The following is a 27536-nucleotide window of genomic DNA, read 5'->3' as shown; positions in this document are numbered from 1 at the left end:
CCGCTTTTCTTTTTACTGTTGGATATCAGACACTTGGAGAGGAGAGGTAAAAACACCTTCTTTCACTTCATGTTTCGGGGGAAGTTGCATGAATTCGATGGGTTTCACTGACACCTATTTTGACGCCTGCAATTTTCGAAAAGTTTTTGGGAATGTGTGGTTAAAGCGGGGGGATGTAAGTTTTTTTTTTTTTTTTTTTTGTCTGGTTTGAGGTGGCGAGCCAAGTGTGTGATGGTCTCCGCATCGACCACGGAGAGGAGGAAATTACTCCTTTGTTCTGCAAAAAAAAAAAGACTCGACTAACGTTAAATGTTAGTCCTGCCTAACAAGCCTCATTTTGTTTTTCACCGTGTGTCTCCGCCACTAGCTCTATCTAGTAGGTGGAAATATGAAATCTTTACGTTGTGTAATGTTGGTGAGCATTTTAGCTAAACTTTGTGTTGTGGGCCTTCATGTATTTTCCATACAAGCCAGAAACAAACTTTTCCATAAAACCCATTTGGTAGCCCTTTAAACATTCCTCTATGGAAGTGTCTGGCCACCAGCTAGACTTTATTTTATTGCACATTTGGCAGGAAATTCCTCATACTCCCACCCCCACCGTCTCCTCCTCTCAACTCCCTCATAATGCACGACTTGAACCCTAATATGTGAAAGACAGAGCTCCGTGTTTGTTGCATGAAGTTTGGGGCATTGCTCTTATTCTCCAGGATTACGGCCGATGCACTTGTTTTACACACAATTTTGTTTCCACTAGGAAGACACAACTGGAGATTATGGTTTTGTTAGTGTTCAGGGTGATGTCAACATATAGTTCAAAATAAATGGTGAATGGGTTTAGTTGTCAGCAGCAGCTTGGCCCTGGATGTGGCCTAGCGGAGATGATCAAATAATGTACAGCCTACATCCTGTGGTGCCCTAGATGTTTACTGCCATTGTTATGAACAATTTGGCCCAAAGTGGTTATTATTTCTGATAACATGTCTCTGGCACAAGACATTTACATCCGTTTCTTTCGGCAGTGTTTGAATCAACAGTTGAATTTGCTTTTCTGTTCAGCACGGCTGCCCTTGTTGTTCCCGTAGTAATAGCTTTGACATGAACACATGTTTATAGTTACTTTACTTTGCTTTTATTTTCACACATAACAGCAAAAAAAAACAAAAAAACATGTGCAACCTATGCGGACTGAATTGTGCTTCTTTAAAATTACATGTTCACTGTCAACAACAGTTATCCTCTAGTAATTACATGTTTGCTAGACCGGTAGAAGGACCTTAATTCGGCTCTTTATTATGTCTGAAAGCCATGGTCAGGCGCATACATTTTGAATTTATCCTAAACATTTAGGTTTTTGGTTTAAAAGCATCTGTGTAGCTCAGGGGTTTGTCTCACTGGAAGTGGAGGCTCTTTTGTGGAGAATGACCTGCCTTCTCTGCCTTGTGTGTGGGGTGACAAAGACCCCTAATCTGCTTGCTTCAAATATTGATCCAGCAGTAGCTGAAGATGCCATTTTGTTACATTAAGCCCCCCCATGTGCTGTACTCCATTTAACTCAGTGGTTAAATCACATTTGGGGTAATGTTAAGTTATTATTATTATTATATTTTAGTGGTGTGTATCTAAAAGTTTGGAAAAGCAATGACAGCCATGTTCCCGGCCTATTTACACTTTGGGCGATGTGTTGTGTGTGTGTGTGTGTTCACTTCCTTTCCTTGTCTCAAGGTTACATTAGTTCTGCTCGTCTGAGTTCACTAGATTTGGACTGCACTGTATGTCTCCCCTGAAGTGACTTGTGTTGTTTTCATACATGAAAGAAAATTATTTATTACATCTAATACTTTTGTTTTGCTTTCAAGTTGTTCCATATTTTATATTTTTTATTTCTTGACATAAATGTAAATATTCAGAACTCCCCTTGTTCACATTTTACAATGTGCATTTCCTCTAAAACATCCATCTTTTTTGTTTTTTGATTGCATCAATTTATGCTAGTGCTGTACTACAAACGAGGCTGTAAAAGCACACCACCTGTTGGTGTTCAAGTGCCTCTATTCCTCCACTCGCTCTTCTTACCACTAGTTCCCTGTGAGGCTTGCAGAACCACCGCTCAGCATCAGAGAGCGGCCTCGGGCTTGAGTTGGAATGCAAAACACAGGGTAAATCCAGTATTCATGCTCACTGTGTCATTTGACAAGGTTCTTTCTGAGTTGACATATGGTAATTTGGTAATGACGTGTTTGCATACAGTCATTAGCTCTGCCTTTCACCCCTATTTCCTTGGGCTAACAATAGTCCCAATTATGTCTGTAATTGTAAATGTATTACATTCTCTTTTATGTAGCAATGATCGACATATGGTTGTGGTATTTGCCAGGGTTGCGTAAAATGAAAGACAATTTTTTTAAGTCATTACTTGGTAATGATTTGACTAAAGGCAGAGTATTCATTATTTCATAGCAGTGTCTCTCTACTGCATGGCTGGGAAGGCAGTGTCTGGTTGAAATTAGCATTTTTAAGTATACCCGGCTAAAGTGTATAGTGTTAAGTAGCCTAATGTGTTTTTTTTTGTTTTCCCTCATCGGTCCGTATTTCAATGAGGTAGTAATTTGAGCTGCATGTTTCGGCCAGCTGAGACTCAATAGATGATCATTGATTTTCATATTGTAACTTCTCAGATGCACAAGAGTTTTGCCTCTCCCCTGGATCTATATTTTGATATTATGGTGAACATTATGAACACAAATTTGATGTGTTGGCAATAAGTGTTGGGGTTTTTTTTTTTTTAAAGAAAAGTGCTGATAAAGGCCTGCATTGGTATCTTATGGGAGACTGACAACTTGCCAATATGAATCATCTCTTAGGGTTATGATATAGCAAAGGTAGAGTAGCTTGAATCATTCATTACCATCATCCTCTGTTTTTTAAGAGCTACATGTAACTTCTCTTTGTGCTTGCTAGTGCCATTAAAATCCTGTATCTGCAAATTTCTCTCATAGGGTTTATTAGAGACTGAAGGGTATGAACGAACAGCAGCAAAGAATGGCTGCAGTGGGAACTGACAAGGAACTCAGCGACCTCCTGGATTTCAGTGCGGTAAGAGAGTGGGAGAGCAGTCTGGGTGGTTCTGGGTGGCATTGGGAGGAAGAGCTAAAGAGAGTGCGATACAGGTCTGGGAATGGGCAGAGGAGAGCTGGAGGTCTGAATGAGAGAGGTGGGGAAAGGGGTGAGGGAGGAAAATCAGTGGGAGGCTTAATTTATCAAAATCTGCAACAGAAATTTTGGAATCTTTTTTTTTGTTTGTTTTGTTTTTTGTTAAACAATAGGTTGTGTCAGCTCAAGATATTCCCATCCTTCATTCTTGGAATGCAGAGGTAGAGCTGATTACATCAAAGCATGGCAAGTAAAATACTGCGATACCTTCGGGTGACTGGTGAAAATGAATTCAGGTTTTAAATATAGGTTATTCAATTATGTAGGTGATGCAGAGATACAGCAACAAGAAAGTGGATCCTTACTACAATGAACTGGTATCCACTGTAAAATGTAAATAGTGAATCAGGAACGACTGCAGGAAACTGTGGAATTAACTTAACCCGTGTTCGTCTTGTCAACAGAATCTGAGGGGGAAAATGTTGTCATATATACGAACTGGATTGAGCAGACAGCTTCTGCATTTCTTTTTGTCATATTTTTAGTATTTAGGAAGACTTTTTCTCACAGAGGTATCCTCCAGACATTATCTACAAAGTGGATAGAGGTATCCTGTTGTTCAGCTTTTATTTACCCGTGTTTCATTTTGTTGAGAAGCCTTTGTTGGGCTTTACGCTGACATACACATCTCATAGGCCCAATGGAGCTGTGTTAGTTTTTTCTCCTAAATAAATTGAATAGCTGGTGAGGCTAAATTGCCTGCTCTGGATAATTGTTATATATGGGGCACAACAGGTAATTCCAAACTGTGACTCCTAATGAACATTTGTCAGCAGACTTAATGTCCCATCAGATATCTTTTGACAAAGTACAGTTGATTAACATTCAAGTGTTTATACCATTGCAAGAGTCATTGACATTTTATGATGTGTAACACCAGGGAACAACAGGACTAGGTTTACTTTTTAGTGATTTTTTTTTTTTCATTTTTAAAGGTGTTGTTGTGCATGAATATTGTTGGTGGAGCTCCATTATAATGACTTGCACGAGTCAGTCAGCTTCGTTGTTAATGTAGTCCTATTCTCTGCCACACGATCGGTATTTAAAGGAAACCTTTACCCCATGAAAGAAAAACGCTCCCTGTTGTGAAGGGGGTTCGTGGGAGGTTCTCATTAGACAGTTGGGTTTGTGTTAGAAAAGCTCAGATTGATCAGCTGCCAATTTCTATCAGCAGATGTTCCGTCTAAATATGACATTGATAATTGGGTGAGAAACTGTCGAACAATATACAAACAAATTTCCTCCTCTTTGTTTATTTGCTGTCTAGTTGCAGAAATGCATGGTAGACGGGACGCGGAATAAAGCAAAACTAAAAATGTTTTGAGATATCTGCGACCAAATATGTAACAGAGACAAAGATGGTGTACAAATCGGTTGTTGAACTGCATAGACCTACTCTGTTTGGGGGGGAAAAAGAGAGATATCGTATGTGGTTGTGGCAGATTGTGTTATGGTGTCCTAGTTACAAAAAAAAAGGTTTGCACAGCAGAGTTTGGCCACCTCACTGAGATATCTGCCCATTAGATATTTTGACCACACCATAACCTCATGGTAAAGCCAGCAGAGTCTCTGTGGCAAAACATATGGCCAAGTTGATACTGCAGGTTTTACATGAGAACATGTCTGAAAAGTCTAATTTCATAGTGCTGTATATTTTTTTGGGAAAAACTTGCCTCTGTGTTTTTTATCCAAAATAAAATAGAGAGATTACTTATTTTTTGAATGTATGTATTGTATTTTGTAAATAAAGACTGTAAGAATGTTTATAACTTGATAGTTTTTACCAGCATTTTTTACTGTTATGCTGGAAGTTGTTTTATCGATGGTGGAATTGCATGTTTTTAAATTGTTTTTTTTTTTTAGCTTACATCTCTCTAAAACTGAAATGCCTGTAAGACAAAAAACACACAACAACTGAATGACATGTGTATGTGATGTCATTTATTAGTGGAAATAGGATGGGTGAAGTGTGCCATCCTTTGCTTTGTTAGTTACGGTATCTTTCCTCTTTTGTCTTGTAGATGTTCGCGCCTCCAGTAGCCAATGGGAAGAACAGGACAATGACACTCGCCAGCAGTCAGTTTGGTGGATCAGGTGAGCTTTTAAGCTTGATATGGAAACCTACACTACATTTCAAAGCAGTGTTACTACTTTGTATATACCATATGTCTTGGCAAGTGTTGGTTTTCATTTTTTCATCATTTTGTTGACGCAAATATACTAATTACCCCGTGTGATCTTAACTGACATTACTGCGGCTACATGTGAGGTTTGGCAAAGAAACAATATCCTAATTTAATGTTGAATCTATGAGCAGTCACATTAAATGCAAAATTGGAGTTTTAATCAACATGTCTTCACAATTTACAGTTGATAGGGAAGAGCAAGAATTTCAAAGGTCAACTCACCCAAATCACAAAAAAGTATCCTCCCACATAACCCTTGTGGTGTCTAGCATGCAGTTTCAGTTTTATTTGCCCTGGTTTAGAGATCTCTGCCAAAGCCTCAGTAGGTGTAATGGAGGTGAATTTTAGTGGCGCTCAAAGCTTTACAAAATTGCATTTGAAAAACTCCTCACACAGTTTTCAGAAATAAGTCCAGGTTCATCAATAGACTTTGCTGATAACAGATTTCATTGGTATCATTTTCTACCAAAGAAAATATGTAGGTTGTATTTGTTTATTCTACTATTTGTAATTGATTTAGTAGTAGTGAGTCATTTTTGAAAGAATTTCCATTTAGTGACATGCTTCAGCTTGCTCTGTCCCCGTTTGTGGTTGCCCCTTGATTCTTCTGAATTAAAAAAAAAAAATCAATTTAGACGTCAGCCCTGGCCCCTTTAACTGTTTAAATGTAGCACTGACACTTGTTTGAGAAACAGAAAAACATAGACTGTAGCTTTAATCTTTGCATGAAGAATTGAAACTGAGCAGATGTATTAATGTCTGCATGAGTTTTATTTTAACATCTGTCTGATCATGTTTTCCCATTTCTTTAGATAGTCTTAAACTATTTTAAAGTGCAAAGTAGCTGTCGTTAACCCCCTCAAGCACCTGAATCCTTTGAGTGAGCTTTTCTCTCTTCCTGAATGTTATTAGTAAGTCGTGTTACTTTCGTTTCTCTGTCACCCTGCCAACCTGGCGTGTGAAATCGAGTCACACTCCCCAGTGTTCCCCAGAGTGAGAACTTGGCCACTGAGGAACAAAGGCAAAAAAGGGGCTTATGGACTTGAAACGACTCCCCCACCCTGAAGTGTAAAACACTCCTCCCCCAACACGGCACAGGGCTCTTACCCCCACTGATCTGCAGGAAATGGCTTGAGTCCGAGACAATGTCCCTCACCCCCAGCTCGCAGCCTCTTAAACTGGCCCAGCATGCAGTGAGTGGCCAGAGTGGAAGAGAGAGCTTGTTGAATAGAGGGATCAGCCTGTGGAAGGCAGGATTCTGTTTGTTTCTATTACAGCAGGCAATTACTAAGCAGTGAGGAGTTAATTCCTTCCCCCCTCCTCGTGTCCTAAAGTGTGGCCCTCGGTCATTGACACCCATTTTAATGTGATACTTCAAGCTGTCCCATTAAACTTTGGGAGATCTGCAGGTACCCTCTAATAACACTTGGGAGTCAAAATGCTAACATCTGTGTGTGTGTTCCAGCCCAGGGGTTTCCCGTAGATCTGTACATAACACACATAGTACATAGAATACAGTCTGTCTATACGAGAAAGAAATGTCATATAGACAGACTCTGTATGAGTAAGATGTACATGATTCTTTTTATATAGATTTAATGGTTGCATTTGTCAACAAGACCATCTTTTGAAAGTTGGTCTCAAAGATTTCTTATTATTGCGAAATAGGATATGGCTGTGGGCCGGGAAACCTATTTATTATTGAAATGATGACCATTTAAGAGCATTGTCCATCTATGACGTCACTTAGGTGGCTTGTATATTGAGGGACCCAGCAGCGCGGGAACGGCAGCGAGCAGCCTAGTGGGCCACCAGACCACCTCCATTCATCAACACAAAAGTGCTCAGAGGGGTGCTAATTGCATTAGGCGTCCTTCTCCCTTCCTCAGTTGTGTGTGTGTGTGTGTGTGTGTGTGTGTGTGTGTGTGTGTGTGTGTGTGTGTGTGTGTGTGTGTGTGTGTTAGAGTGGAGGCAAGAGGAGAGGATTGGCAAGAAGTGTGGGATGTTTGAGAAGTAGGGGAGGCAGAGTGTGACGGTGTGTGGTGGGAGCTGGCCAAGCCCACAAGCCTTCAGGCAGGCGTCCCCTCTGTCACCTCTGCAGCTGCTGGCAACGTCTCCAACCCCCCCCTCCCCACACACACACACAAATACGCAGGACGCGACAGGCTTCCCTTAGATCACAACAAACAACATTGTGAATTTACACATGTGGTCTCTCTTGGTAGCTAGCTTACTAGCTATGTGTTTGACTTCTGCACTCTCGGTTGTGTACCTGCACCCGCCTGTGGTATTGTGTCATGTATTTCACTGTGCATCGTGGGTTGTAGTTGGAAAATGTAAGCCCTCAGAAAGAAAGAGGAAATCTCAAAAGAGAGTGGCTTCCTTCTTCAAATAAATTAGATGTTTTCAGAGCCTGCAGCCGAGAGAAGGCTTTGTGGCTCAGAAAATAAATATTTTTCTGGGTTCTGCTTGTGAGTCAGTATTTGTCTTGCCATGTGACTTTCACTGGAAGTACATTCACACTAGCCATGCCAAAATCTGGATGGATATGATATATACGTCCAGAAAACCTGTTGTTTTCATGCCGGTCCCATGTCCTTTACATTTCTTATGTGCATGTCTAATTAGTAGATAATTCATATTTATTTATCTAATTTTTAAGAGAAATCTTATATTCACAGTTTGGTCATCTTGTCAATTTACTGCTCAAATGTTCATCTCTTACTTTGAGCCTTATGTAGCTCTCGTCTAATTGTCCATTGTCTGAAGATGGCGTCGATTTTGGTATTAAATTTGTTAGTTAGCATGAGCTACAGCGCTCACATACTCTGATGCTGTCTTTGAATAATCTTGGATGTACTGTGAGCAATGAACTGCATGCTGAGAGGTCACATTGACATTAAGCATTTAGTGGCAATTGCCAGTTACATTTTGTACAGCATCCTTTTTTCTCACAACTGGCATCTAAAAATGTTGAACATTTGAACACAGGTATCACCAGAATGATACCCCATTTATGTTAGATGGTCAAACCATTGAAATCTTTCTGCTTCTACCAACATGATTTAAACACAGAAAACTGTAAACTGTCAAAGTATAAGGAGGTGTGTTGGCACTGCTATGTAAATATCACATTGACTATTGTATGTCATGGTAATCAATTGCAGCTCTTTAAAAGGCATCTGCAGTAGAGAACTGCGGAGTGAGAGCTTTGGGTTGTTTTTTTTTTGTATGTGTTGGACAGCAGCACTACTAGGCAACTGGAGAAATAAAAAGATTAAGAGTGAAGTAAGTGATGAAATAAAGGCCAGATTGGGCAGATATGTGTTTTGTCCTTTTAAATTTCATTGAGAATGAGACTCTTAAAAGTGTTCAGAGCAAATTTTGTAGGTCACAGGCGAAGATTTGGTTTAAAACAAAGTACTAAAAATATTTTTACTGGCCAAAATAATTGATGTAGGAGTACATCACTGACCTACTTTGAATGGTACATATCTTGTTTTTCCAATTAGACTTGCTTACTTGCTTTTTGAGGCAACATGGCAGCATACACAGGATCTGAATATTATCATCTCAAACGTAGCGGCCAGTGTAGCATGTGGCCACAATTGATTATTTAACAACATGTGAAGCTAGGGTCATTTTATGAACTTTATGTTGCATTATTTTATCATTCTGTTTTTCTCTGGTTTGGTGTTCAGTCTGTGTTCGATATTACACATGACAGGAGATTAACAACAATAGAAAGATCTCTCCTCTGGCATAGTTGGGCTCTCCTAGGCTGGCTGAGCGTCAGTGTCACCTCAGCAGCTCTCCACCTTGTTTTAATTGCCTCAGAGTTAATTACTCCAGTAAGTGTGAAACAATGTTGTCAGACTTCTCCTGCACAGCCGTGCTTTCACTCTATCCTCTGCACCCCCGCTGGCCAAATGGAGGCTTCATAGGCGGATGAGTGGTGTATTGAAAATAGCTGTGAAGATTATGAAGTTACTCTCTCAGCTGTACTTGTTGGCTTGGTAGCTCTTCTCAGTGCAGGTTATTGTTGACAGGGATGATGTTACCTGTCAGTTGAGTTTTTAAGCCTGTGGTACATTTGAAAATACTTTGTGGTCTACCAGCAATTTGGATGAAGCTGGAGTGACATGAAGTGGAAAAAACAGAGGTGTTTGAGTTAAAACACATCTATTCTTTGCTAGGATGGAAGTAGACGAGCTCATTGTGGAGGTCTCTCCTCTAAAGTGGATTTTTATCTCGCTAATTTGATATTACTTTTCCTGGCACCAAGCTTTGGCTGAAGTGTCTTCATACAAAATCTGTCATCTTTATTTAGCAGCGAGCCCGTCACCGGTGTCCTGTGCCATTGGACATGGTTGACGGTGGTGCAGCGCTTTATTAGTGCTGTGGCCTTTCAGCAGGGCCGATGTGACAGTGAGCGAGGCTGATCTTTGAGGTCCCCTCTCCTCCCTGCTTGCCTGATTCTCCATGCCACTGGCATCAGCTCCATAGATCACGGCTGTCGCAGCGTGTGTAGGTGCTTGCACCGCTCTGTTAGTCTCATCACTCATTCTCACTCGTCAGCCAGGCTGCTGATCTCGCCCAGACCCCTCTCACTCTGCCTTCCCTCCTCTCTCTCTCTCTCTCTCTCTCTCTCTCTCTCTCTCTCTCTCTCTCTCTCTCTCTCTCTCTCTCTCTCTCTCTCTCTCTCTCTCTCTCTCTCTCTCTCTCTCTCTCTCTCTCTGTCTCTCTCTCTCTCTCTCCTTCCACCCGCTCTCTCTCTCTCTCTTTTGCTTTCTCACACACATTTTTTTAATTAGGCAAAAATCAAAGACGAAATATGAATATTCATAAGGAAACTGCATTAATATGCACAATTATGCAAATCAGCATGCAATTAAGGCTTGTGTCTCCAGAGAGGCTGGATAGCATTAGTGCATAAGACAGGGAGAAGGGGATGATGGGGGTATTTTGGAGTTTTCTGCTCCACCAGTCTTTTGGCTGTGTTTTTCCTTTGTGCCACACATCATTTCTTTCTTTACCTAAAACATTGTGCTTCATGTTTTGGCTCTACACATTTTGTTTTGTGTTATTTCATGTGTTTGTGTATGTCAAATTGACTGAGTGGCATGTCAATGTGGTTTAGATGACATTTTATCCTCTTGGATTACATTAGGGATGTGAATGGTTAATTTTCTGCAACTCGGTGACCGTAATAAACACTAATGGGTACACTGAGCAGCATTTTCTATGTTTTATTTATTTATTTTTCAGAAATGGTGTAACATTGCATCTTGAATGCGACAGCGGCATCTTTGATCAATAGTGATGCTCTCTCCTGGCTTGTGCAAGCCCAATGTGGCCACTTGGAACATTGAATGTTTCGAGTAGGATGTGTTTCCTTGATACGATTCTAACATCAGCGAATTTCTACATATCTGGAGTGACATAGGATAATAATTACATACTCTCATTTGGAAATTGCCTTGAAAAGTTCACAGCATTAGTCCAACCTGCTTTTTGATTCTTTCATCTCTACTTGAGACTAACTTATATGTTTTTTTATTTTATTTACAGCAATAGATGAGCGCAGCGGCTCTGGGTCTTGGGCCTCGGCAGAACAGAACAGCCCCTCTTTCAATCAAGGACGGGTAAGATCTAAACACACACACACAGTCGCACTCTTAAGTCGCACACAACTTAAAGTTTGGAGATCGAAGCATTAACACCAGATGCCATGATATTGTCACACACTCACACATGTTCAGTTAATCACTATGCAATAGATGAACACACGCCCCCTCTCCCCCTACCACCATAACAGCTTAGTACTTCTTCATGCCGTGTGGCACGTTTGATTTCAAGTGGTAGTTTTACTTTCTACCTAATAACCTTGGCTCAGGATCCTGCATTGGCAAGCTCTGTGGTATCCCAGAACCTCTGTGGAAGCCCACCGGTAATTGCAGCTTCACATCCGCCGTAACTGTCTTGGCACAACTCTGTGTAAATACAAGGAACAGGGGGTGAAATAGATGCAGCAGGCTTTGATTACCACAAGTTGATAATTAAGAAAGTCGGTTTGAATCCCCCAAGCTGATGCAGATTTGTTTGGCATGGATCCTGTTAGTTAGACAGAAAAGTGGAGGGAGGGTAACCACTAAGCCATATAGGTGTGCTAATAAGATGGGGATGGACTTAAAGAGTGGCTATCATTTAGGTTTGTGGGTGTGTTAGAGTTTGTCTGTCCAATGGGAGCCTGCATGCCTTTATTTTCATATTTCTTTGCTTTCCTTAAGGTTACTCATGTTGTTTTTGTGTGCATCATTGTCCCTACAGGGCTATGCGGAAGGATCCCACTACAGTGAACATGAAGGCTTGTCCTCTCCGTTCATCAGTTCAGGGGTTGCAGGTATGTTCTTTTTTTTTTTTGTTTGGCTTTCTTTAAATAATTGTTAACAAGTGTGTTTTTAAAATCATGTGTTTACATTACATACATGTGTTTACATACTTCTCTGTGCCAGAGGAAATGTTGCCTTGTCGCTCTCTAGTTTTAAAGTAATCATGTTGATAACAGCCGATTCGACTGTTGTGCATACTTTATGACCAATTGTTTTCTGGGTGGCAAAATGTGTATGTGTCTACGTTTGTGTGTGTGTGTGTGTGTGTGTGTGTGTGCGCGCGCCTGTGTTCATTCGTTGAGTGTTGGGGATGTTAGGGCACTGAAGCAGAAACCTTCCCTAGGGTTTTGTCTGGCAGGCGGCTTTATGCAGCTGAGCGTACTGAAAAAAGGGGAGGGCATCTCTGGACTTTTTGTACTTTAGAAAACCTACTTTTCATTTGTTTTAGCACACACCATTGCTTCTTAATGTGTATATACATCTCATGGTTTCACTCACATTAATGTTAAACAATCTTCACTTTTATCTCACAGGTAAAAATGAGAGGCCACCATACCCTCCCTTTGGAAGCCAGGTATGTTGTCATTTAGCTTATTACTCGCATCTCTCTACAAGGCTATACATGTGAGAGCTAAATTCATATAATGTACCAATGTAAAGGAAGCGCTGGTTTTCTCACTTCTCTTTTCATGTTAAACACTTTGAATAAACTGTCTTCATTTCCTAGAAGAGATGCTGTTTGTGTTCTCCCACGCCCCTGTTAGTATTATTAGCAAACCCTTGTTTCTCTATCTCCTCTTCGCCTAGCCTGGTTTTCTTCCTAGCGACATAGCGATGCCCAGCCCAGATGCTATGTCCCCCTCTGGCCTAAAGTCTGGCTCCCAGTTTTACCCGTCATACCCCAACAACCCCAGGAGAAGGCCGCCTGATGGAGGCATAGGTAAGAGAACGGGACAAGACAAGGGTCACTGTGTGTGTGTGTGTGTGTGTGTGTGTGTGTGTGTGTGTGTGTGTGTGTGTGTGTGTGTGTGTGTGTGTGTGTGTGTGTGTGTGTGTGTGTGTGTGTGTGTGTGTGTGTGTGTGTGTGTGTGTGTGTGTGTGTGTATTTATTATTCAGTTAACTAGGGTTATAACTAATGATTTATTATTATTTTCATTTCCAAAAATCAAAATATATGTATTTTGATGGCTAAGAAAACCAGAATATAATATAGAGATTTTGGAAGTAGTAAATCTTTGGCATTTTTGTTTAAGAAATGGCTTAAACGATTGGCAAAATGAATGGTTGTCAATTCATTTTTTTAAAACGATCATCTAACTCAATAATCAGCAATTTTGATTGATCGGCATCTCTGTTTTGTTTTTGTTTTTTTGTAGAAATTTGTCTGCATTCGACACATCTTTTCGATACAAAGCTATATACAGATGAATGCACAGCAACATTCATTTTCACTGACAGACATGCACATACACACTAGCACACACACTGCAGTGTGTTCAGTGTTGCCTGTTTTCTGTTCTGTAGTTGGAATTAGAGCACATGGAGAAACTGCACCTGAACCGCCATAACATTGGTAAATGTGTCTTTGCTAAGTCGTTATTTGTGTTTTTGTCTCTCACCTTTTCTGTCTGTCTGCCTGCCTATATGTAGACACCCAGCCAAAGAAGATTCGGAAACCCCCTGGCCTGCCGTCCTCGGTGAGAGCTTATTTCTGCTCGCCTTCACAGCTCACAGCCAGTCCTTCTCTCTCTCTCTCTCTCTCTCCCTCTCTCTCTCTCTCATACTCTCTCACTACACACACTTACTACACATAGACACACAAACACATACACACTGCTTTCCCTACTCTGCTTGAGCAGCTCTGTGACAGACAGGGGTAAAGACCCTCCGCTCAGTCAGACTCTCAGTGAGCTGACAGTCAGGCAACTCAGGCCCCAATAAACATCATCACTGTGGTTGTCTCTACACTACACTAAAGTGGTTTCAAGTGGTGTTCAGGGTCTGGCTGTCATGTAGACGAGCATTTTTATAGGATTTTGAGGTACTTTGTCAAGTCTGGAAACTTAACTTCTTCAGTGGCCTTATTTGAATTATACGTTTTGTAAGAACACAGAGCTCCTGGATTTGGGTAATGAAGGTACAAGTCAAGTCCATTTTATTTATAAAACCCAATATCACAAATCACCACGCACCTCACGGGGCTTTACAATCTGAACAGCATACGACACCCTTTGTGATTAGACCCTCAATTTGAATGAGGAAAAACTCCCCCCAGAAAACGTTTTAACAGGGAAAATGGAAGAAGCCAATGCATGAGGGGTCCAAGTATGTTGGGTTCTGGTGGCCTGTTCAATTTTGGATCCAGTTCAAAGTTGGTAATAAGATACCTTCCCTAAGTCTTACTGATCTCTTATTGAATCTTTTATCTCGTCTCCCTTTTTTTTCGGAAGTGGTTTGGCTAAATAGCAAATATGTAATCTTTCTGGCCAAAGTTTCACTGCTTTGAATATCAATCTTGAAGTTGTAGTTCCAGAATATTAGGTTGTTAGTATATTTTGTGCCTTTTTAAAATTGTTAAAAGCTAAATTGGATTTCAGTTTGTGTGAGTGCTGTCGAACCCTAATCTTTGGTCCAAGCAATATGAAGTATCATACAGTGCTTTGATTTACTGTACCAAGTGTCACATTTTGTCAGTGGGCCCAGAATTCCCAGCAGCTGATGAGTGTGGATGATTGCAACCACACATAGCTGGAAACATAAGTCACGGTTACATGTTTGAATACATATACTGAATGAATCTCTCTGTTAGTTTAAAGTGGCTTGACAAAGCAGATTGCCCACATCATTCCCAGTTATAGATTATTTTCAATTAAATTTGAGTCATGTGCGCAGTCCTTCCATACAGTTTCAGCTACTGTAGATCAGAGATGATTCAGAGGCCATTTGTTCAATTTGAATACCATAGAGCATTTTCCCCACAACACCAACTCCTCTTAATGTTCCCTCTGCAGATACATGAAAGTTAGTTATTTGTGGTCCTGAACCAACAGATGCATGGCTTTGTAAGAAGGCTAACATGAAGTCAGAAGGACCCTACTGGGTAGCTGACTGAGTGTTACTGTTGCTATTAGAGCCCGGTTTTGCTGCTCGAGCTGCCACTGGATCATCAATATGAAATACTGCCATTACACAAACATTTTCTGTAACCCGGTCCTCACGCCACTGTAGTTCTCAGATGACAAGAGTGACCTAGAAGATGAACTGGGTATGGACCCTTTGCATCTCCTGTCTTGTGGCATCTGTGTTTCAGCACGGTGTCTTATAGCAGTACACCAGCAATGCAGGCAGAGGATAGAATATCGGGTGTGCTCATGGATTTTATGTTGTGGAAGTTCAAGAAAATGTAAGGTTTCCTGAGTCAAATACCTCCACATTAGCTCTGTCTTTGCCCTATGATTTCACCATCTTAGTAAAATTTTGATAACAAAAGTTAAATGAAAATGGACTCATGACTTATGCTGATGTTTTTCCAACGCATGGATGAAGTAAATTCAAAGGATTTATATGGCTGACTGGGTCCAAATCACGGAGCCATGGATGCGTAATCTGGCAGGAAATTAAGTTGAGCGTTGCGTTCTGACTCTATCTTGGTTTGAGATAAAGTTGCAACAGATGGAACTACTGTAGCCGGCTGCAGAGAATAGGTGGGTTCATATGGGATCGACTAATGGTATGCAGACGGATCAGAGTTGGACCTAGTGAACTTGCTGCTTAGCTAATTTCTTAATCCCTTGTTCATTGAAGAAATGGAGAAATCTTTTTTTTTTAAATGACTGGTGCTGTCATCCACCTGTGGGTGTTGTCGCGTGAAGTGGCTGCTGAAACCTCTGCGTGTGGACGCATGTCGCTGCGGATGACTACATCACAGAGATTGAGTGTGAACACTCTGTCTGGCCGAGGCCCCCTCTTTTTCACTGCCTGAACCTCAGTCATTCCCCGCAGTGTGAACGATGGCGGCGTGGTTTTAGTGCGAATGATGAGATGTCTGTGTGTGAACCCCCCTCCCCCACTTCACCCAGCCCTCCGCCTACGCTTCACCACATGATGGCCTGGGTGGGCCTCCCCCTGTGAGTGACCCAGTTGTGAGGCGCGGTGCTTGCGAGGCCTCTTAGCCCCGTGTCTGAGCCCAGATTAATGACTGCCGATGATGATCCTGTGGTCTTTCCTCCCTCCCACACTCACTCCCTTCCTCCTTCACTTCACCACCCCTTCAACATACTCTTCTTTTTTTCTTTATCTACTTTAGGTACTTAAATCATGTTGCTGTAAATCATTAAATGGTCAAATAATAGCTGCACTGTAAAGGCCCTTCCTCATTTCCCCTCAAACTCCCTGACTTCTGTAACCCACCAATACCTGCACAGAAGATTCTTGCCCTAAGCCCGTGAACCTTCACCCCCTTACCTGCATCAATCGGACAACATGGAGGGACTTCTCTTCTGCCCCCTAGTTGTCCAGTAGACTAATCACAAAACCCACGTGGTTGAATAAAGCGGTTTGAGGTTAGTTTGATGTTAATCTTCATCTACTCCCCACCCCTTGCCACAATCCATGTTTTTCCAGCGTAGAGACCTTTACACGGTCATAACCTGAATTACATTAAACCCCTATTAGTTGAGGATTTTACCCTAGAAATCTCCTTTCTTCCTGAGAATACAATTATCCAGCAGCACCCGTCATTGTGTAGTTCTCTGTTCCCATCTAGAGCAGCAGGATTCACTCGACATTGTTCCCTGTGAAAGAACAACTCAAAGCCTATTGTTAAATGAAGCCATCTCCGTCATGTTTTCCCCTGAATTAACCGTGATCATTTTAAATCCCCTGTTTCCTTCACACTCCCCTGACCATATCAAGCTTTGTTTAAGTCATTTAGATTACCTTCTCCTGTCCCCCCTCAACACCCCTTATCTCTCTACCCATTTCATAAATCATCAGGGCCTTCATTTTTTTCCCCTCAATCCTCCCCCTTGCCCCTTTACCACCCCCTACCCACTGCAATCTCTCTCCCTCTCTCTCCCTCTCTTTCTCTCTCTCTCTCGCTGACTGGATCCCAGCCCCCATCTCTCTCCCTCTCTTCGCTCCCTCTCCTCAGCCCAGCTGCCTGTGGAGTTGGATGTGGTCCAGGAACAGGCAGATGGCTCTGTAATTAGAAGTGCATCTCTCCATTCCCTTTCCACTTCTCCCTGTTAAATCAAATTACAGAAAAAATCCCTTCTCTGGATTAGCATTCTTTGCAGCATAGCCTCCATTCTCTTTCTCTCTTCCTCTATCTGCCATGTACTACAGAGGAGGAGAGGAAAAGACGGACTGAGTGGTGGCTGGTGGTGTCCGGGAAACTGAGGGCTTCTCATGTCCGTCGTCAGTCTGTGGCTTTAGAGTGCAGAGATGTGTGTCACTTCAGGCCCAGCATCCATTTTTGTTAGCAATATGTAGAAAGGCTGTGTGATTGGACTCTTTTAAGGTGCTAATATGAAATGTCCAATCTCATCAGAGCTGTCCATTTTCATGTTTTCTGTAATCCAATCCTCTGTTGATGGCATATATTGCCAGTGGAGTGTTCATGGGTGTGTGTGTGTGTGTGTGTTGGCTCACTTGAATGCATGGTATGTGTGCGAGTGGATACTGAATGTGTGGTAGGGAGGGGCTGCAGGCCAGGCAGTGCGATGTCACTGGGGTCCTGGGAGCAAGAGGAAGTGCTCACTGTGCACTGGGATTCAAGCCGTCGCTGTGCCCAGCATGGCATGGCCGCTGTGTTCTCCTCCACAGGCGAGGAGCCGGCCTGCCTCCACTGCCGGCAGACTCCCTTTTGCCATCTTGTGGCCACTTGAAGCTAGTGTAATGAAAGGGTTTTCAAAAGCAAGGATAGGGTGGATTGATGCCTTTTTACTATTTCATCTCTCATGATGCTCAGGGCTACATTGAGAACACTATCTTTTTTTTAAATCCAGAATCATAAAATACTCATGTATGAGTATTCAGTAGTAATTTAAGAAATCACAGTCTAACTGCTCTCTGTCTCTGTGTTTTGTTTAGGTGTATGCTTCCACATCTGGTGATGAGTATGCCCGAGACAATGGAGGATATCCTGGTGCTAAGCCTGGAGCTGTCTACCCTGGCTCTTTCTATATGCAAGGTAACCTTTCACATAATATCATTGGAATTAATTTGTTCTGTAATCCTATTTGTGAAGGTATTTTCGTATTTTTCCAACGTGTCTTGGCTTTTCTCAGAAGACCCCTGGTCGTCTTCTGGCTACTCTGCCATGCTGGGTAACTCTCCTCACATTGGACAGCCAGGCTCCTTCTCTGCAATTAACCCACAAGACAGGATGGTGAGTACAAACAGCCTAAATCCCATTCTAGCCTTTAGATATTTTTCTTTTTCTTTATAATGGTGCATATCTTCTAATGTTGCTTGTAAGGAAATTATGTGGTGAACTTGAAGGGATAACCAAGCAAAAATCAAGAAGGGCTGCATTAATTAAATTATCTGTTAACATTTTAGGTACCACATAACACTGAATAAGTAAACTGTAAACTTCCTTTATGAATCTAAATGCATTTGTCACATTGGTTTATTTTTCTGTGAGCGTTGTTTGTGCCTTATGAAGCTACTTGTATTTCTTCTCCAGAAGCGTCAACCCCTGCCTCTGTCCCCACAGAACTATCCTCTGCACGGCAGCGAAGTCAACGGCTTCCACTCGGCCCCCACCACCTACAACCACACACCCACCATCAACGGAGAAGGCATCATGGGTAAGGAACTATTAAAATGAACTTATCGCACGAATATCTTGGTAGCGTCTGTCAGATTCATCTCCCTTGGTCATTTGATTTTTTTTTTCTCTCCCAAAAACAAATTAACGGGTCATCTGACTCACATTATTTATTTTGTCTCTGCAGCCAACCGAGGCACCACAGCTGGCAGTTCAGGAGATGAAATTGGGAAGGCTCTTGCCTCAGTGAGTTCTTTTCTGTTTTTTGTTGCGTTTTTTCTTAAATTAGTGCTGGGCATTAAAACAATTCCAATAATTTCCCCAAGAGTTTTATTTCCTCTGACAAAGTGAAAATCTGTGATGTTTGGACGATTCGTGTGAAGAAAGAACAAATGAGTGCAAATAAACTAAGGATGGCGACGCTGACAAAAAATGTTCCGTCAGTGGTTGAACGTTATTTTGGTTGTTTATGGTTTGATCCAAAACAGATGTTAATATAAAATATGTTGAAGACACATCCCAATAAGGACAAAACGGTGTTATTTAAGGACCTAATAATCGCTGTATACTGAAAATGACATGCATTGTGTTTTATACATCTGTGGATACATAAATTTAAAGTGTTCAAACAATTTTGAAGTCCATTTTTTTTGGCAGATCTGCCACAAATACACCCAGGGCCCTGAAACGTATTCAGGTTGACAGAAAACATTACCCAACAGGGTAATTTAAATAATTATTGATTTAATAATCGCCTTCTTACTTATTTATTTAATTTGCTGTAGGTCTTTGATTCTACTAGTTTAAGGTTTATGACATGGCATATGACTGATTTGAGATAAATATTGAATTATTATACAGAAAACATTTATTGCGGTGTCTTTTTCTGCCATACTGCTCAGCACTAGTTGGACTAAATTGCACTGAAAATCAATGTTTGTATTCTTCTGGTGTGCCATAATGTTTGGGTGTTTTGATGAATTCTTTCAGATTTACCCGTCGGACCACAACAGTAATAACTTCTCCTCAGCTCCATCTACTCCTGGATCTCCTCAGGCTATCGGAGGTACAGTTCAGTTCTCACATACAGATAATATAAGCGTCAAATTGTTACCACTTATGTATGAAAAGCAAACATATTACAGTTCTGATCTGTTATTTAGAGGCAATAAAGGCAGTGAAAGACATTCATCTCTCGTCACCCCGTAATGTGTCGTCTTAAACACCAATATGAAGAAATCTGCATTTTCATAAGCGCATTATTTATTCTTTAAAAGACCTTGTCTTTATTTGGTCGCATCAGTTAGGTTCTACCTTGCTTTGATAACAGCTGAGTAAATTTTGCCAATCAGAAGGTTGGTAAACTGAGTTCAGGTGGTTTTATCCTGTGCTTTATTCTCTCTCATGCAACCTCAAATTTGGATAATATTTCAATTTCAGCCACAGAATACCGACATCAGTCCCAATTTGTTTAACTTGTTCAGTTTGATTGCAACCTTGTTTTTGGCACACAAAAATGAATCAGTTGAAATTGTTGGAGCAAAAATGATCCTCTGCATGTTTAATGTTCTTTAGCAGAGAAATGTGTCTGCAGCTCCATCTGCTGTGGAGTTAAGAATTACCACTATACACTAACCCAATATTTCTCTCTGCAGGAGCTCAGTCTCAGTGGCAAAGACCAACCACACCCAACTATGAAGGGCCACCACACACACTGGTATGTTAAAACATTTCTCTGCTACATCAAAGCTCATTTGAAGCAAGAGCTCACCATAATATATTCTTCCAGCCTGTGCACAGTAAAGTTTAAATCATGAAATAGTTCTCGAAAACATACTGTGTATTTATTAGCTGTTTCTTGGACTTATATTTTGTTTGACATATTGATATCTATGCATGCTTCTTGTTTTTACATAGCAGAGTAAAATGGAGGACCGTTTGGAGGAGGCCATCCATGTACTGCGTAGCCATGCTGTGGGCCAGGGCCCTGGCTTAGAGGGCGCCCACTCCGACATTCACAGCCTGCTGTCCGCAGTACACAACGGGGGCCTCGGGGCCCTCTCTCCAGCTTTCCCCAATGCCAGCCTTGCCCTCAGCAACAGACATCCTGCTATGGTGAGTCACCTACTCTGCCCAAATTGGATGATGTAAACAACAACATGAAGCAAACAAGTGTTTTTGGTTCATGTTATCACATACATCAAATCTATGAGCACTGAAACCTCTCAGTGGAGATTGAGATGTGTTCAAAGTACATGCTCATTCCACCAGCCATTACTGAAGAAACTGTCAGTATTGAGGTTAAAATAAACATACTTTATGTTGAGAAGAGAATACACTTTGAGTGTGTATGTGATAACTTTAGGCTGACTGGGTGCCTTTTTTACGTTATATTGCATTTATATGTTGCACAACAAACTGCCTTTTTGAATTGAAGTTTTCTGTTCTAATAAACAAAAACAATGTAAAAAAAAAAGTCACATTACTTTGGAGTTTTTATTCACAAGCAACAAAACATGTCAAACATAGTATCATTCGTGCCATCTGCTGGCCAAAAGTAATATTGCAAGCAATTAGTAGTAAATTGTATTTTTAAGCATCATGTTTAGTGATTAAATAACAATAGTTGCACAAAAAATATTAATTTTTAACTGGCTACATCATTAAGTAAACACATACAGTTGTGGACATGTTATTGTTTCTCTGTCCCACTTGGACAGATGCATTTAGTTTGGGGAACCTTTGCAGTCTGATTTGTAGGGGAGTAGTTGTGATATGTCTTTCCTTGTGAGATTCACATCATGGTTCTCCACCTTCATCAGCAGGGAGGGAAACACGAGGAGCCCACAGGCCTTCCTCCCAGCAGCACTCTTCTCCACGGTCATCACGCATCCGGACCCACACCGTCAGCTGGCCAACCGGAAGGCTTTACCAGTAAGTTTGACTAAATATCAAACGAATATAAAGTTGAGCATGTCAGTTGTTGTTCAGTATAACTGTATAAGCATAAGCATGTCTTGTATTTTATGGTAGTGTCCTGGTATTGAAATCAAAAATTTGGTTTTATGGCAATGCCATAATGTGTGTGTGTGTGTGTATATATACACAGTCATATTTGTTTGAATATTCGGCTTACCTTTATTAGCTTTCCACATTCATCAGTTGTATCACATCCCTTCCTTAGAGAGTTTCAGTCCTTCAGTGAACATAATCCTCACATCTATGCGTTTGTCCCTAGGTCTCCCTGGTGGTATGGCCCGCTCCACACACTCCTCCAGCAGCTCAGACATCAAAAGAGAAGACAGAGAGGACGATGAAAACTCATCTGTTGCAGACAAGTCTGATGATGAAAAGAAGGAATCCAAGGTAGCACGCAGTCGAACAAGGTAAGGTGGTTCTTACTCTGTTTTCTAGGCTTTGTACTCAGCACTTGAATTAAACGACACAAAAACAATGTTTTAAAATTTCAAGTTTTTGGTTGAAACACAAATCCAAAATTTTTTCCCATAAAGGTGGAGATTGTCTTGACACAATTTCCACGTGTGAGAATACAAAGAAGTCACTTTTGAAAGTCAATGCAATTCTTAGTCATCTCCTCTGTCCTCTGTCCCGCTGATTTCCCGGACTATGTTAGGTATTTAACAATGTCGAAACCCCTCTTCCCTTCATTTCACGTTTTCAGAAAGGAGGCGTTGACCCTCCAGATGCTCTCTAGCCTTTCAGACCAGAAAGATGAGTAAGTTTCTCCAATAGAGGATCAATTTTTTGTGCTTTGTGAGCTCACTCAAAGCACATGTTCATGAAGCTGGTGTCTAAAAGCTGGCGTTTGATTGGCAGAATCATTGTAGTAAAATGATATGATATTCTGAATTTAATTATCATCACTGACTTTCAATATTCCTGTACTTATACTGCAAAGTTTTGAGATTTGGATTAGAAATGGAAATGTATTTGGTACAACAATAGAAAAACATTCACTCCTAACAAAACGGTACAACTGGAAACCATACAACACAACAAATCACAAAGTTGTTTTTTTTTAATCACCAAAAAGGTGCAGGCTGAAGCTAGAGCTCAATATGCCTTCCCCTCTTCAAGAACATCACAATTTGTTGGTAAAACATTAAACATGGCAGCAAACGATGCACACACAGCGTAGGATACTACTAAAAGTGAACATATCCGACTTTTGTGAGATAAACATTTTGATCAAATGAGTGGGTATCTTAAGTGGGAGATGCTGGTTCTTGGATAACATTTTTTCTATATTCACTTTTATATAGTGTGCATTTAACTTCTCACACCTTATTTTTAGTGCATCCATTCAGTACAAAGCTCAGCTGTGGGTGTACAGTCTGTGCTATTGATGCTAAACTTAAAGCAGCTACATGCCAATCATAAGGTAGCATGGTCATTGAAGTGTTTGATGGGATGTTTTGATATGCCCTCCTGGCTATGGCTTCATCGTTTCATCTCCATTTGTAACTAGTCCAGAGGAAGATGACGAGGACCTTCCACCTGAGGTGAAGATCGAGCGTGAGAAGGAGCGGCGAGTGGCTAACAATGCCCGCGAACGTCTCAGAGTACGGGACATCAACGAGGCATTTAAGGAGCTTGGGAGGATGTGCCAGCTGCACCTCAGCCATGACAAACCTCAGACCAAACTTCTCATCCTGCACCAAGCCGTCAATGTCATCCTCAATTTAGAACAACAAGTCAGAGGTCAGTCTGCAAGCAAGCACAGTTATGGTTACCTCTGGTAAATACACAGTTTGTTATTTTATACTGAGAGTGCCTGTGTCTTTTTTCCCTTTCTCTTTCAGAGCGTAACCTTAACCCCAAGGCAGCATGTTTAAAGCGCCGTGAGGAAGAGAAGGTGTCTGGGGTGGTGGGTGAAGCACCCATGCAGCTCTCAGGAGGCCATCCTAGTATGGGAGGAGATGGCCACAACCCAGTTGGCCACATGTAACACCGGGTAGGCCTTGAATATTGGCTTCTGAAGTAATTATTTAAGATGTAACCCTGAGTATGTTATAGGTATCTGTTACCCACAGTTACATTTAAGTTATAATCCTTAAGATTCCAGTCCTGGTTGATTTGGCTGAACACCCATGGCTACTGGTGGTAACAGCAAATGCGGACTCCGCCACAAACAATGAAAACGTTTATATAAAAACATAATTACAATATGTAAATACATTGAATGGCTTTGTCTTGTATGTCTTTATTATACATGAATACTATAACGCGATCTTTGTGGTCCTTCCTTTTCACAGATCTGGTGGTGTTTCCTTGGCTGTCAGAGGATGTGGCCTTAACAGATTTCTTCCACCCATTATTCTCAGTGTGTGTGTGTATATGTGGACATGTCTGTGTATTGTCCGTTCAAGTTTCAAGATGCACATTCACACACTCGTACACACATGCATACTGCCAAAACTGACACAGCCTGTTTGTCGCACTCCCAACCATGACTACAAGCTCAAATGTGAAGAACTTTTTTTAGTTTTGCTTTGTTTTATACATGTAAGATTTTTTTTTCTTCTTCTTGGTTTCCACAAGATGATGGAACACCGGAGTACTTTTTGTCCTGCCACAAATTGGGACTTCACACACTGCCGAGAGGTGCTCTTGTGAAAGAAAGGAGACCTAAACAAACACAAATTGAATCAAGGATTTGTGCCTAATTGTTACATGTTTTCTATTTGACATTTAAGCAAATTGCTTTACATGTGAGGAACATTTATTGTGAGGGATTGCTTATGTGTATGAGCAATTATTTTTAATGTATGTCATTCCCAGCGTGATGGTACAGTCTTACATATGTTATGTAACCAAGCCCATAGTTGAAGTTGAATTGTCTAAATTCAGTGACCTTTCCTTGATCTTATCAGCAAATGTTTGGGGAAGGTGATGGAACGGTCACAAGGGAAAGGTCAAAGTTTTGACAGTCCAAAAGCAGCTTATGAAAGACGGGAACTCTGACCTAGAGGCAGTCTCTGACTGAAGCCCGGTCTCCTCCCATAAGGCGTCTGGAGACTATGGAGTAAAAGACTCCTTCCTTGAAGGTTATGAATTATCCAAGTGGTAGAGTCTGTCAACTACAAAACTGTTCTTCCTATTTGTTGACCACAAATTCTAGAGTAACTCCAGTAATCTTGTCATAGGTTCAGGTTTTTGTACTGCTTTATGTACTAAAGCATGCATTGACAAGACAAAGCACAGTTGTATATGTTTAGGCTGGAAGTTAAGTGTCGACCTGTTGTGCATTTCAGTCCCTGAAAGTCGTGTATGAAAGCCATTTGAGACACTTGCTAAGTGATCAGCACCACTTAGTGCTCTTACTCACTTGAAATGGTTTAACTGACAATGCCAGCAGACTTAACAGCTCAAGTTTTTCCCCCCTTAATTGATGTTCTGTAAAAGACAAAATAATCTGGGTTCCTTTGATGGAGGGATCTCATCAGTCCGCAGTTGTTTGAAGCAGACAAGCCTTTGTGTAACGGAGGCTTTCTTTTCCTAAATGAGCATTCCCACTGAATTACAGCCCCTCACCTTCCTCCTGAGTAAGTTTATCACATTTCTTACCGAGAGAAGTGTGACGTGTAAATTCACTTCATACATTACTCTGATATGTTTCATTTTTCAAAATTAAATATATATAAAAATATATATTTTTTGTTAGTCTATACATTGTAGATTTTTTACATAAATGGCAATATTAGTTTGAAGTTTAGAGTGTATTGTAGATGAGCTGAATAAGGGGATATTTGACATTTAAATGAAATTGTTCAAAAATTAATTCAAATTTGAACCAGGATGGCGGAGGACAAGGGTCAACAAATGATAAATGAAAAGCGTCTGGTGTATCCTTTATTCCAGTTTTAGTTGTAAGGCTTATCAGATGAATTTTTTCTTTCCATTTGGGGTTATGTGGACAGCGTTTGTGCCACAGTCCTGTTGAAAGTGTTCTTACTTTAGCAGTGAGGCACTGAGGAAAATGTGGGAAGGGATTTTTGTCTCTAACAGTAATTATGCAACTGGTTTTTGAATGTAGCTACCATACAAATGTGGATCACCTTCATTTTCAAAGTTGTGTTCCTGGGTTTTTTCAGTACAGTATAGTAGTTTTCATTTCACCTTTTTCTAATGTCTGCCCTCAACCAAGTGGCTCTCAGTGTGCAGCTCACTTTTTAGTAGCCTGCACATTTATTTTGGCGGCAGACGTCGGTATTTGGGTGTAAGGTAATGGATAATATGGAGAACAAAACAGTGTTATTGTGACGTTATTCCCATGTCATGTCATGTTGTGAATGGTTTTTACCAACATGTAATCACAAATGGGAGGTAGAGCATTTTTGTGTGTTTAATTTCTACAAAAAGAGATGAAGAAAAAGACCTATACAAATCAATAGTGTGGCCTTTTCATTCTCAAGACTTAAGATGACATGATGGGAGAGTGATACCTTATCAGTGCCTGAACTTGTATTTTCATTTAAGACAGTTTTATTTTGTGAACCATATCATTTCATTTATCATGGAGATTAAAGAGGTACTTGTTCATTCCCCCACCCTCCCTTCTCCTAATACTTTTTTCAATTTTCAGGAAGAAGTTTAAATGGTATAAAGAGATTTTCTTTCAGTGTATCTAGTTAAATAAATAAATGTTACGTAGATCTTGTTTAGTTTTTATTCCTTTTTTTTCCCTAATTATTCAACTGGATTATATTGTCCAAACTGCTGTTTTAGTTAAGGTCATGGGTCCAGGTCATGAGTTTTCTTTCTATCTGCCCTATATTTCTAAATCACTTGACATTGCGGGGTTCGAGAGATGCTGCTTTTGGCTCCGACTGTCTGCTTTTGATGCACATCAACATGTTTCAGTGTATGTGTTGCTTCAATTTCAATGTAGGGAGTGAGTTTTCTTTTCCGTAGTAGCTGGAGCCTCTAATGACTTGGAGCATTTAAAACTTCTGTATTTCAGAGTGCAAGCCCTTTGCTGCAGTGACTTTCAGTATATTTAGTCTCCAGTGACAATTTTCACCTCTGACCTTTTACTCTTCCAGCTCTTTGATGGCGTTGACAGTGACTTTTTGTGAGAAGTTTTGATCACTTCTTTCAAAGAGTTGTATTTGAAGTTTTTTTTTTTTTTAATTATTACAAGATCAATAAGTATACTGAAATATTGCGGATTTGTTCCAAGGGAGAATCTGACTTGATGTCATTTAGTATTCTGTGAACATCCAGATAGCCTACAAGCTACATACTCATTATTTGTTTGGGGGAACCTTATTTCGTAACAAGGAAGTCTTGACATGGACACAGTTTGAAATCTGCAGAAAAGCAAGCCGACCACTGCAGGAGCACATAACAAAAAAATACATTATGATGGAAAATGTTCAGTTGATGGGCTTGAACTTGTTTTGGTAAAAGAAAGCAGTAATAAAACACTTGCTTTCAACAATTTTGTCATATCTTTGTTGAACTAAAAAGGGGGGAGACTATTGAGTGTTAAATACATTCACAGGTCCAGAGCCTGACATCATGGAGTGAGGACACTGTTGACTCCTGCAGGGTCCTCAGAGTGCCTCACTCAATCTCTCTCCCTCTTTTTTTTTTTATTTTTTTTTTTTATATATAAATATAAATATATATAGTTGAGAACTGTCCTGTATATAACAGTAATGTAGCAATAAATGTGCCATTTTTAATAACAGATTATACCTTTTCCAATGTCTGGCTTTTGAATATTGTATACATAAAAGGAAAATAAAGGAAAACATTGTAATAAAGGGTTTATTGTAGTTCGGAAAATGAATTTGTTCATATTGTCCATTGCCAGTCGCCGGTTAGGGAATAAATGCGTTTATGACAACTTTATGATTATGCAACCAAGACACCACATTACATTGAAGACACGATACCCGTTGATTGATTTCGTGAAGTCTACACGCGCAGGACTGGAGTAT

The 27536-nt window shown here is 40.7% G+C and overlaps 1 protein-coding gene across 2 annotated transcripts; it reads left to right on the top strand.

Annotated features, from left to right (window-relative positions):
• tcf3b (transcription factor 3b) lies at positions 1-27286 on the top strand. Of its 2 annotated transcripts, none has more exons than XM_070908521.1 (21): positions 1-46; positions 3000-3096; positions 5235-5307; positions 10971-11044; positions 11730-11802; positions 12325-12365; positions 12599-12731; positions 13443-13489; positions 17886-17985; positions 18086-18183; positions 18514-18607; positions 18755-18813; positions 19558-19633; positions 20223-20284; positions 20485-20682; positions 21390-21501; positions 21806-21953; positions 22250-22303; positions 23057-23289; positions 23391-23542; positions 23844-27286. In XM_070908521.1, exons 2-20 carry the CDS (start codon positions 3022-3024, stop codon positions 23534-23536), a joined length of 1896 nt encoding a protein of 631 aa, XP_070764622.1. In that variant the 5' UTR covers positions 1-46; positions 3000-3021; the 3' UTR covers positions 23537-23542; positions 23844-27286. The 2 variants fall into 2 exon arrangements, with proteins under 2 accessions (XP_070764622.1, XP_070764621.1); XM_070908520.1 differs by having other exon boundaries at positions 18083-18183.
• Positions 27287-27536: the final 250 nt, after the last annotated feature.

This window comes from Enoplosus armatus, chromosome 7, assembly GCF_043641665.1.
Source record: "Enoplosus armatus isolate fEnoArm2 chromosome 7, fEnoArm2.hap1, whole genome shotgun sequence".
Taxonomy (NCBI): Eukaryota; Metazoa; Chordata; class Actinopteri; order Centrarchiformes; family Enoplosidae; genus Enoplosus; species Enoplosus armatus.
This window is presented reverse-complemented; position numbering and strand designations above follow the sequence as displayed.

Coding starts and splice junctions, on each gene's coding strand:
- tcf3b (XM_070908520.1), top strand. CDS start 3,022: ATGAACGAACAGCAGCAAAGAATGGCTGCAGTGGGAACTGACAAGGAA. Junction 12,366..12,598: donor ACCCTCCCTTTGGAAGCCAG/GTATGTTGTCAT, acceptor CTCTTCGCCTAG/CCTGGTTTTCTTCCTAGCGA. Junction 18,608..18,754: donor CAACGGAGAAGGCATCATGG/GTAAGGAACTAT, acceptor TTGTCTCTGCAG/CCAACCGAGGCACCACAGCT.